Below are 12,793 nucleotides of genomic sequence, written 5' to 3' on the forward strand. Positions count from 1 at the left end.
GCTCTTCACTGATTTTTCAGTTCATTTTCTTCAATTAGACTAGCCTCTGCTTGATGTCTTTTACTTTTTGGTGATTAGGATGTAGTTCCTTATTAATCAATTGTGTGCTGTAGTCCATCAAAGTGAAAACATACGTATATTTTTTTGAATAACAAGAATTGTTTATATAAACAACAACTCTGTTTGAAGGCACTAAGAAAACATTAATTATATTGCTTTCTCTTGCTCTAAATGTTTCATGAAGCTGTGTAATTAATGCTCAAGCTGCAGTACTATCTTTTGGTGATTGTTGTCACCGTAGGAAATATCCCGGTTTGGTCTCCGGCAGAATTGGCCCCTTTCATGAAAAACAAGTACTCTGGGGCTGGCCCCGTGGCTTAGCGGTTAAGTGTGCGCGCTCTGCTGCTGGCAGCCCAGGTTCGGATCCCGGGCGCGCACCGACACACCGCTTCTCCGGCCGTGCTGAGGCCGCGTCCCACATACAGCAACTAGAAGGAAGTGCAACTATGACATACAACTATCTACTGGGGCTTTGGGGGAAAAAATAAATAAATAAAATTATAAAAAAAAAAACAAATACTCTGGTACGAAAGACCTGTTTTCTTTTTTTGAAAAAGGAATTGTTTTTTATTATACAATGAGATATTAGTAAAAATTACATAACTTTGTCAAAGTTAAATTATAGGTTAAATCCCTATAAGTCACTAATTAACAACTGTTTAATCTCCTCTCAGCAATGACTAATCCAACTCACATCAAAACAAATAATGTTTTGTTATTTTAGAGCACATTATAGAGCCCTTAATGAGAAAATTACAGAAACATAGCCTTCCTAACCACATTTATAGTGGTAATGTTGCATACATCAAAGAAAAAACCCACTGTCCTTCCACTCCCAAAGATCAAATTACTTTGCCTGTGTTCCTTTCTAAGCCCTTGTCCTTATGCTTATATGGCAATTTTTAAATTTTTATTTATTTATTTTTTGGTGAGGAAGATTAGCCCTGAGCTAACGTCTGTCGCCAGTCCTCCTCTTTTTGCTGAGGAAGACTGGCCCTGAGCTAACATCCATGCCCATCTTCCTCCACTTTATATGAGACGCTGCCACAGCATGGCTTGACAAGCTGTGCATCAGTGCGTGCCTGGGATCCGAACCCCGGGCTGCTGCAGCAGAGCGTGCACACTTAACCATTATGCCATCGGGCCGGCCCCAGCAATATATATATATATATCTCTATATTTTTTTTACTATATATGCATGCTTTTTAAAACTATATATACATACTTTTTTCCTTACCCCCACTTGACATTATATTATAAGCATTTCCATAGAGTTATAAAATGCTTACTGTTATGAAGGTGGTATTATGTAAAATGTATTCAAATAAACCAAAAATATGAGAATGAAAGTCCCACCGCTACTCATCTACCCACCATTTCCACATCCAGAGGTGGTTCTTACCCTTCCGAACTGTTTTCTGTGCAGATACGTGTGTACAGGGTGTTTTTTGTTTTGTTTTAGTTTTAGTTTTACTAGGATATGATTATAATGTACATATGTGCTTTTACTCAAAGTTGTGGGGTTTTTTTTTAGTTTAATATATCAAGGAGCCCTCTTTCTACCAGACTGTGTGGATCAGTTCAGTCTTACTCCTTTTAATGACTGCAGAGTATTCTCTTGTGTGGATGTATTATAGCTCATTCAGCCAACTCCCTGTTGATTACTTTTCTGTAATGCAAAACTTAAATTTATTTAACTGTTTCTCTTACTATTGGACTTATTTATTTAAGTTTCACTGAATTTAGGATAAGTCACTGGGCTTTGCTAGAAAATTGCAGTTCTCTTAACTGTACTTGGAAAGGTTAGAAAGGTATTTGGATGACTAGGTTTTTCTTGCCTGTCATTTGCTCTTTAGCTAGCATAGGGATCTGCATTTAAGAGATCAACTTGATTGATCAAGGTAGTTTCTTACTATTTTGCAAGTAGTATTTTAGGTTCTTTGGTTAATTTAAAGTTATCAGTAATGGTCATTTCTACTGTTCCAGGATCTTTGTTTTTGTATGATATTACTATCTATTTGCTTATTTGACCCATGGGGGTATTATAGTTAAAAAAAAAAAATTCTTAAACTCAGTCATAGATAGGTATGAGTTGGTGGAAAACACTACAAAAGACCATGGGTTTGTTTTTTGTTTCTGTTCAACAACCAATTATTATTATTACTATTACGCTTATTATATTCTAATTCAATTAAGTATTCCATCTGTGTTTTGGATCCCATACCCTCCCCTCATCTCAGGAACTTTACATAGTCCAGTATTCATTTTCTTAAATATTTAATCTCTCTCTTTGTCAACTAGCTTCTTCTATTTTGACTTTTTTAAAAATTGAGATATAATTCATATACTATAAAATCACCATTGTATTTTATTTTATTTTATTTTTTATCTTATTTTTTGTGAGGAACATCAGCCCTGAGCTAACATCCATGCTAATCCTCCTCTTTTTGCTGAGGAAGACCGGCTCTGAGCTAACATCTATTGCTAATCCTCCTCCTTTTTTTTTTTTCCCTTTTTCTCCCCAAAGCCGCAGTAGATAGTTGTATGTTATAGTTGCACATCCTGCTAGTTGCTGTATGTGGGACGCCGCCTCAGCATGGCCCGGCAAGTGGTGCGTCAGTGCACACCCGGGATCCAAACCCAGGCCGCTGGTAGTGGAGCACGTGCACTTAACCGCTAAGCCACGGGGCCGGCCCCTATCATAACTTATTAAAAATTCTAACCCATTCCATATAACTCAGTTGAGCAAGGTAGTGCTCAAAGAGAGTGAAACATTTTTGTACTTCATCTTTAAAAGTGGTGTGGAGTAGCCAAGTACCCCAAATTTCTTTGTAATTCCACTAATTTACAATAGAAGGTGCAGCCTGTCAGTGTGTGAGTTGTATAAGGCTTGCAGTTGTTTATTGCTGACATAGATTTTAAGAGTCGGGGAATTTCATATAAAATTGTGGGTTGCTGGTTTCATTTGAAAATTTTAGAGATCTGGCAAAACTGGGCTGGCAAACCCACTTGACGTTAATTACCTAGAACTAAACGGTGGTCATACCCTTTGAAATGGTCATTTATGTCATCTGGCATAGTGCTACTAAAAATGTGGCTGTTGAACTGGCTGCTCGGCCACAAACTATTTGTTATTGTCCACAGAAATAAGGACCTTACACCACATGTTTAGTTCAGCAGACATTTTCTTGGTTGCATGACTTTCTTCAGTGTGTTGATTTGCATTCCAGCACAAGCTCTATATCTTGTCAGGGACCGCCATTTTGAGTAGCACCTTGTAAATATTTGAATTTGCAATCCCTGATTTTCACAATTTACTTCAAAATGCCAGTGCAAAATAACATTCAGAAGTTGTAGGACAGTAATTATGTCAGTATGTACTGTTCTTAGGTAATACTGTTCATCAAGTTTATTTTATAAGGTATCTTGGTTATTAAGTTTCTTTGATAGAAAAATTCTGAAGTTTCTCATTTCAGATTTTAAGGCGTTTTTTTTTAAGGGTGGATTTTATTTTATTTTATTATTTTTTTTGTGAGGAAGATCAGCCCTGAGCTAATAATATCCGTGCTAATCCTGCTCTTTTTGCTGAGGAAGACTGGCTCTGAGCTAACATCTATTGCCAATCCTCCTCTTTTTCTTTTTTCCCCCAAAGCCCCAGTAGATAGTTGTATGTCATAGTTGCACATCCTTCTAGTTGCTGTATGTGGGACGCCACCTCAGCATGGCCGGAGAAGCGGTGCGTCGGTGCGTGCCCGGGATCTGAACCTGGGTCGCCGATAGCGGAGCGCGTGCACTTAACTGCTAAGCCACGGGGCCGGCCCTAAGGCTTTGAACATAAACATTATATTGGGATGTTTTCCTTTTGTGTATTTTAGCAATGTAGTTTAGAAACAGATTGGGCTACTGTTATAGAATAAAGAATGTGAATTTCTTTGAATGCCTTAGTGTGGTACTCAGATGTGAGCTTCTTTCCATGTGTAAAAATGGATTCTCAATTGCTCTGTCATTGAAGGAAATGGAGTTGGCCCGTCTTTTTCACACACTTGACTGATTTCACAGGAGTGAAATACAATGTTCTTGTTAGAATTAAAAATAAAGTCTTTATAGATTTAATACCTTTTTATTGCTACATCATTTATATTGTTAAAGCTGAGTTTGTACTGCTTTTAATTGAGGAAGAAATACAATCGTAGTGCAGGTCCTTTTTTTTTTTTAATGTGAAAATTGATTGAGGCAATTGCTGTGCGATTGAGTGAAGCCGAAATGTGTTCATGGTTGCTTGCCCATGGATTAACTCTTTTATCATCCCCCACAAATGACAGAATTAATATATATCTACTTCTGATGTCTAGGAATAGACTTAATACCCTTTTAAATAGGCTTAATATATTTTAATGAGACTTTTTAGTGCTAGTGTATATTTATACAATAAACTTCCACTTCCACTGTTTTATAGAAACTGGTTTTAGCTTTAAAAGATCACCAATCCCTACCTAAATGTAAAGTCAGTCACTTTTTTTTTTTTTGGTGAAGAGATCAACCCTGTGCTAACATCTGCCAATCCTCCTCTTTTTTTTTTTTTTTTTTGCTGAGGAAGACTGGCCCTGGGCTAACATCCGTGCCCATCTTCCTCTACTTTATATGGGGCACCACCACAGCATGGCCTGACAAGCGGTGCGTTGGTGCGCACCCAGGATCTGAACCTGCGAACCCCAGGCCGCCGAAGCAGAGCACGCACACTTAACCGCTTGTGCCACCGGGCCAGCCCCTAATTGTCATTCTTCTGTAAGAAGGAGCTGTCCCTTCTCCTGCATTTATTTATCCATTTGTATAAGTATGGACTTACTTATTCTTTTTTCCTTGGGCTATAATCCCTTGCTGACATTCTTCATTCAGGTTGTCCCAGATTTGGCCAATGGGAGCCCCTTCAAGCTGGTTCGTGGCCTTTTCTTTTTTTTTTTCCCTGCTGAGGAAGCTTAGCCCTGAGCTAACATCTCTGCCAGTCTTCTTCTATTTTGTATGTAGGTCACCACCACAGCATGGCTGACAAGTGGTGTGGGTCTGTGCCCGGGATCCGAACCTGTGAACCTGGGCTGCCAAAGCAGAGTGCGTGAAACTTTAACCACTAGGTCACAGGGCCAGCCTCTGGCCCCGTGTCCTTTTGATTTCTCCTCATCTTTCTTTGAGCCTATCTTATTTTCTAAAACGTTCCAGGCTCATCTTATACTTTCCCTGTTCCACATGGAACCACCATTTATCCAAGCAACTCTGATTCCTTTTGGTGGAGAGTGATATTTGGAAACCAAGATCTGGAATGCTAGGTGTGCTCATTGCTATGGGAGTGTCATTGCTTTTAGGCCCTTATTGTATCTCTTGAGATTCCGCTATAGCAATCCTCTTTCTGTTTGCTGTAGGTTATATTAAAGTTTCATTCTTAATCTCTTCCATTTTTTTCCCTATAAATTTATGCCCTGAAGCATTATTATTATTTTTTTTTTGTGAGGAAGATCAGCCCTGAGCTAACATCCATGCTAATCCTCCTCTTTTTGCTGAGGAAGACCGGCTCTGAGCTAACATCTATTGCCAATCCTCCTCCTTTTTTTCCCCCAAAGCCCCAGTAGATAGTTGTATGTTATAGTTGCAAAGCCTTCTAGTTGCTGTATGTGGGACGCAGCCTCAGTGTGGCTGGAGAAGCGGTGCGTCAGTGCGTGCCCGGGATCCGAACCTGGGCCGCCAGTGGCGGAGCACGCGCACTTAACCGCTGAGCCACGAGGCCGGCCCCCCTGAAGCATACTTTTTTTGTGTTTGTTTTCGTGAGGAAGATTGGCCCTGAGCTAACATCTGTGCCAGTCTTCCTCTATTTTTTGTATGTGGGATGCTGCCACAGCATGTCTTGATGAGTGGTGTGTAGGTCTGCACCTGGGATCCAAACCCGCAAACCCCGGGGCCGCCAAAGTGGAGCGTGCGAACTCAACCACTATGCCACAGGGCTGGTCTCCCCCCACCACCGAAGCATTCTTAAAGGTCACAAAAAATGGTTATTTTCAAGTACAGATTGCAGTTTTTGTATAGATAACAAACAAATCTATATTCCTGAAATCTAATCCTGCCCATCATCACTCTTTTCACAAGTTCTTTTACTTTGAAAGTTGTGTTTTTCTAAACAGTTGTTTGAAAGAGTAGATCATGTCATCTAATAATTGCTGGGTGTATATTCCTTAATATGTCTTCAATAATGTTCCTGCATGCATAGTATCATGCAGCAGAAGAATAAAGGATTTGTTATGGGGTCAGGCTGGAGGATGATGGAAATGTTTCCTGTTGTTTGGTTATTCTGTCTTCAGTAATTGTTTTGATTCTTCCATGTCTCCATAATTTGCTGTACAAATATTTAAGTTACTACCATTGTACTAGTGTGTAGTATTCTTCATAGAGCCATAAGATTTTACTTGGAGGACCCTTAGATTATTGTGTCCAATCCCTTAATTTTACAGTTGGAGAAACTGAGATCTAAGAACTGAAGTGACTTTAAGTCCATGGCTACTTGATTGCAGAACCAAGGTTAGAGTCCAGGTTTCTGAACTCCTATAGTAGAACATTTTTGCTATGGGTGATGGAGGACCTTGGGTCCATGGTACCTGCCTACAGTTTCCATGGTAGCCAGGTGGATAGAGCACTCTTCTTTCTGTCTTGGTACTCAAGCATCTGGGCATTGAGTTTTTCAAAATGATTGGTCATTTGATGAGCAAGAAAGGAACAGAAGAGAAGATGGGGCAGATCAGAAGTTGTTGAGGATGGCCAGCTGTCTGACCATACAACTTTAGGCCAGAATTCTGAGCAGACAGTTTCAAAGCTCTCCTTACCTTTCATAGTTCAGTTCCATCTGCTGGCTTTCTGCTCTGTCTTTTCATTACCCCATTTATAAATAAGATCTGTTGGTTTTCTTTTTAAGATTTTCAGCTTAGCAGCATTTTAACATCAAAATAGTTATATTGGTGCAAGTTTCTTAAAAAGTTAAACAAATATATCATAGAATCCATTCCTAAGTATCTACCCAAGAGAAATGAAAACACATCCATACAAAGACTTGTATGTGAATGGTTGTAGCAGCATTGTTCATAATAGCCAAAAAGTAGAAACAGTCCAACTGTCCATCAAGTGGCGAATGGATAAACAAACCACAAATGTGGTTATCCATATGATAAATAAACTACAACGTCATTATCCATACAATGGAATATTATTTGGCCATAAAAAGGAATGAGGTACTGATATGTGCTACACCATGGATGAACCTTGCAAGCATTGTGCTAAGTGAAAGAATCCAGATACAAAGACCACATATTACATGATTTCATTTGTATGAAATGTCCACAAAAGTCAAATCTATGGAGACAGAAGGTACATTAGTGGTTGCCTAGAGCTGAGGGTGGAAACGAGGAATGACTTGCAAATGGGCATGATGTTTCTTTTTTGGGGTGATTGAAGTGTTCTAAAATTGGATTGAGGTGATGGTTGCACAACTCCTAATATACAAAAAATTATTGAATTGTTTACTTACAGGTGACTTTTATAGTATGTAAAGTATACCTCAGTAAAGCTGCTAAAAATAGTTACATTTTAAATTTGATATCTGTAGTATTTGTTATTTTAAGTATCTTATCCTATTTTCATTATTAAACATTTTTTACTGCTTTCTTTCCATGTTTAAGTATGATTTTCAAAGAACGCTAATGTCAAATGATGTTAATGATAATAGTAAAAATAGCCAGCATTTATAAAATAGTTACTATGTACTGGACATTATGCTAAGTATGTTTCACAGATTATCTCACAGCAGCACTATAATATAGGTACCATTATCCCCATTTTACAGCTGGGGAGACAGTCTCATAGAGGTTAAAGAACTTGTCCAAAGTCACATAAGTAAGTAAAGAGATGATCAGGCGGGAATTGGAACAGAGGCATGCTTGTCTTCTATGCTCCCTGTATGAAAAATACAGTGGTTTCGGTGGAAATTTGTACTGCCTTTCATGTACTGTGACTGTGTTAAACACACAGTGTATGCCACTGTGCCAAGTGCTCTATATAGCTATTTATGTGTGATCTCCTAGGAAATTCAAATGGGTGTTTGGTATTGCCTGGCTGCCGTAGAGTTTTTACAGCTTAGCAAATCTTACTAATGAGTTTTACTTCTTTTTCTCCACTCCTCAGTCTTAATTTTAAAGATCCTGAAGCAGTCAGAGCTCTGACTTGTACTCTCCTGAGGGAAGATTTTGGACTTTCTATTGATATTCCGTTGGAGAGACTAATTCCCACAGTTCCCTTGAGACTCAACTATATTCATTGGGTGGAAGATCTGATTGGTCATCAGGATTCTGACAAAAGTACTCTCCGGAGAGGAATTGACATAGGTACGTGGTTTAAAATTCTTTTTTGGCTAAACATGTTTCATAAATTTTGCAAGGTCACATTCTTTGTAAACTTCTCTTCTGGGTCTTTCTTGCGTGAAAGAAGCTGCGGGTGGATATTATTGTTCTTATTTGCTACACTTGGGCTTTTTTGCCGTTGATTTCTCCTGAGAAGGGATTGTTAGCACCAAACGTAAGAGAAGTGCAGAAGGGAAGTGAAGCTCTTGTTTTCTTAGCTTTGCAGATTACCACCTTGATGCCTGTGTCTGTTGGGCATTATTTTTACTCTGAATTGTTTGGTATTAGTATAGTAGTCCCCATATTGGGATTTTGTGGTGATGGCTATTTAATAAAAGATCTTGTGGGCCTGAATAGTTTCAGGAATTTCTTGAGTGATTATTTGTAGAGGATAATTAATCCAAAATTAAAAGTAGGAAGAAAGTCATCAAGTTAAAGTAAGATATTCTCTTAATTGTAAACTTTTACAATGGAGAAGACTTTCAGTTTGGTTCATTTGGAAGAGTAAGTGGAGATACAGAAGGAAATGAAGCCAGGGTATGTTTTGCAATTATAAATGTATGTTTATCATAGCCAATGTTTTCATTTGCTAGGATTTAAAATTTGTTTTAATCCTTTGGCTTTTACTAGTCCTTCATGGGAAAAATGGAATTAAAAGCTCTGTAACTCTACTCCTAAATATAATATAGTTAATAGGAAACAATCTCTAGGTAGTAGTAAATGTTTAACTTTGACATTTGCATGCATTTCAGTCCTCATCATACACAACTTTTCAGCAGCATTTATCGACCCCTCCTTTAGCCTTTATTGCACTCTCCTCCGTTGGCTTCCATGACGCCAGACTCCTCTGCTTTTCCTCTTTCATTTCTAGTCATTCTTTTCCCCTTTTCAGGCTTACTTTCCTATATCTGGCCATTGAATGTTGAGCTCAGTCTTTAGCCCTTTTCTTTTTTTTTTTTTTTTTAAGATTTTATTTATTCAGTTTTTTCTCCCCAAAGCCCCAGTAGATAGTTGTATGTCATAGGTTCACATCCTTCTAGTTGCTGTACATGGGACTCGGCCTCGCGTTGCACGGAGAAGTGGTGCCTCGGGGCGCTCCCGGGATCCGAACCCGGGCCGCCAGCATCAGAGCGCGCGCACTTAACCGCTAAGCCACGGAGCCGGCCCTTTAGCCCTTTTCTTATGCAGCACCCTACCTCTAGGCAATTGCATCCACATCTATGACTTTATTTTTCACCTCCATACGAGTAACCTATAAATTTATGTATTCCTCCAACTTGGATTACTTTTCTTGAGCTCTAGTCCCATATGTTTCAGAAACTTGGATATCTCAGAAACATCTCAGACTTTGCCACATCCAAGACCAGACTCATATTCTTTTTTCCTGATCTTGGTCCTCTTCCTTTGTTTCTTACTTCAGTGAATCCACCACAATCCACCCTGTCACCCCTGATATTTACTTCTCCCCATTCTCATTGAGAATGTCTATCACCATTTCCTGTTGATTTTTCTTTCTCAAGTATTTCTTGTCATCTGCTTCTCTCCACTGCCACCATCCCAGTGCAAGTCTCCATCATCTCTCCTGGTCTACAGAATAGCTTCTCAGCTACTCTGTTCCATTCTGCAGAAAGTATGTATAAACCCATATCATCACATCTTTACCACTTTAATGGGTTCCTATTGCTTCTGTGATAAACACCCAAAACCTTGACTTGGCCTGTTAGAATTTCCATTGTCTGATCCCTGCCCTCTTCTGTAGGCCTCATCTTATGTGCTTCTCTTCCTTGCATTTGTCTTCAGTTCTTCTAATAAAGCATTATGACTCCAGGCCTTTGTACATATCCTTCCCTCTGCTGGGAACTTCCCCATCTTCACCTCGTTGATTCTTTTTTTTTTTTTTTTTTGTGAGGAAGATTAGCCCTGCGCTAACATCTGTTGCCAGTCCTCCTCTTTTTGCTGAGGAAGATTGGCCCTGGGCTAACATCCATGCCCATCTTCCTCTACTTTATACGGGATGCCACCACAGCGTGGCTTGACAAGTGGTGCATCCGTGCACGCCTGGGATCCGAACCCTGGGCCGCCGCAGCGGAGCGCACGCACTTAACTGCTACACCACTGGGCCGGCCCCTCATTAATTCTTATTTATACTGTAGTTGTCAACTCAAGCCTTATTTACCAGGAACATCTTCTCTGACCTTCCAGCATAAGACAAGTTCCTTGATTATGAGCTTTAGAAAACCATGTTTCTTCCTTCATGACATTTTTTTAGTTTTTAACTACACGTTCGCTTGTCTGATTAACTCATGTCTTTGTCTGCCACTAGGTTATAATCTCTGCCACTAGATTGTAAAGTGCAGAGCTTGTTCCTTTTTTGCTTACTATAATATCCCCAGGCCTAGCAAAGTTTCTGGCGCATAGTAGGTGTCCAGTAAATAACTTAATGAATGTTGATAGATAAATACATCATTCTTTCAACATTCAAAATTCTGACCACCCCACATGAGCTAAGCACTATGTAAAAATAATGGGATTTAACAAAAGATTCTGCCCTTTTATGTTCATGGCAGAAGATTGGCTATAGAAAGCTATTGGTTATAGAAAGCTTAAAAATGGGCTGGCCCCGTGGCTTAGCGGTTAAGTGCATGCGCTCCGCTGCTGGCAGGCCGGGTTCGGATCCTGGGCGCGCACCGATGCATTGCTTGTCAGGCCATGCTGTGACGGCGTCCCATATAAAGTGGAGGAAGATGGGCACGGATGTTAGCCCAGGGCCAGTCTTCCTCAGCAAAGAGAGAAGGATTGGCATGGATGTTAGCTCAGGGCTGATCTTCCTCACAAAAAAAAAAAAAAAAGCTTAAAAAGCTTGAGAGCCTATTTGGTGCTAATTTATTTTTATTATGCTCCAAACCTTCTAAAACAACACTTGGGGATATAGAAGTTTAATGGATTTTAGCTCTTCACAAGGGGCACTCTTGCTGAAATCACATTCGTTCTAATTAGGGTTTTATATAAATTCTTCCCCCAGACTCCATCAGTTTGCTCTAATTCTATGATTATACACTTTCCATTTTTATTTATCATTACAAGGATTATTGCCCGTTTTAAAATGTCTTTCAGCTTTCTGAGGGGATTAGGATGTCAGAATGCAAGTCTTTTGATCTTAAGAATTGAGAAACTCGGGCCGGCCCGGTGGCTTAGCGGTTAAGTGCACGCGCTCCGCTGCTGGCGGCCCGGGTTCGGATCCCGGGCGTGCACCGACGCACCGCTTCTCCGGCCATGCTGAGGCCGCGTCCCACATACAGCAACTGGTGGGATGTGCAGCTATGACATACAACTATCTGCTGGGGCTTTGGGGCAAAAATAAATAAATAAAATCTTTAAAAAAAAAAAAAAAAAGAATTGAGAAACTTGATTTTTTTGGCTGAGGACAGGTCTTGCTTTTACCAGTTTATTATCCTGGAGGTACCTGATTGTTGGGCAACTGAAAGAAAATGTACTTGTTTCTTTTTGCTTTTAAATGAAATTGAAGGGCCGGCCCCGTGGCTTAGCGGTTAAGTGCGCACGCTCCGCTGCTGGCGGCCCGGGTTCGGATCCCGGGCATGCATCGACGCACCGCTTCTCCGGCCATGCTGAGGCCGCGTCCCGCATGCAGCAACTAGAAGGATGTGCAGCTATGACATACAACTATCTACTGGGGCTTTGGGGGAAAAAATAAATAAATAAATAAAATTATAAAAAAAAAAAAATAAATGAAATTGAAGTGTGAAGAAAGAGGCAGCTGTGTGAGAACCAAGGGCCTGGATTTTTTTTTCCTGCATTGCTAAAAGTGCTACTTAAATTTCCTTATTCTGAGTGACTCTGGCTTACCAGAATGGCTAGCAGGGTCTAAATAATTGTGGCCTCAGAGAGGAGCTAAGTACCCTTTACCAACCCTTCCCTCACCATCTCACACATCCCCAAGGAGGTGTTTACCCAGTGGCATCAGGGCCGGGATGCTATTAGGTAAACATGATAGGAAGTGTAGCAATCGTTGTGACTGTCAAAGACTTAAATGTTCTGGCTGTCAGTTGTTGTCGTGTCTTTTACTATCCTGTTCATCCTGTTCAGAATACGTAGTGAAGAAGCAGTAAGATGAGCCTCAGTTCCCTGTGGGTTAGGAGTATCTCTAGCCTCCACCTCTTCCTGCCAAATCCTTAGAAGGCTAGATTGGCACCAAGATGTGGTCAGGGGGAAGCAGGCCTGGAGTGGCAGGTATAGGCTGACTGTACCTTCGGGAGGTACAGCCTTTGGGAGAAACTGGCTTTTTT

General features: G+C 40.1%; 1 protein-coding gene across 1 annotated transcript in view; it reads left to right on the forward strand.

Moving 5' to 3' along the window:
• The window catches only part of METTL16 (methyltransferase 16, RNA N6-adenosine), an 84,640-nt gene that overhangs the window by 15,148 nt on the left and 56,699 nt on the right, over nucleotides 1-12,793 (forward strand). The window contains exon 3 of the mRNA XM_087440637.1: nucleotides 8,275-8,474. Within this exon, the coding sequence (XP_087296763.1) occupies nucleotides 8,275-8,474 (200 nt within the window). The remainder of the gene's footprint in view (nucleotides 1-8,274; nucleotides 8,475-12,793) is intronic.

Source organism: Ceratotherium simum, chromosome 16 (genome assembly GCF_057802395.1).
Source record: "Ceratotherium simum simum isolate JZ-2026a chromosome 16, ASM5780239v1, whole genome shotgun sequence".
In the NCBI taxonomy this organism is placed as follows: domain Eukaryota; kingdom Metazoa; phylum Chordata; class Mammalia; order Perissodactyla; family Rhinocerotidae; genus Ceratotherium; species Ceratotherium simum.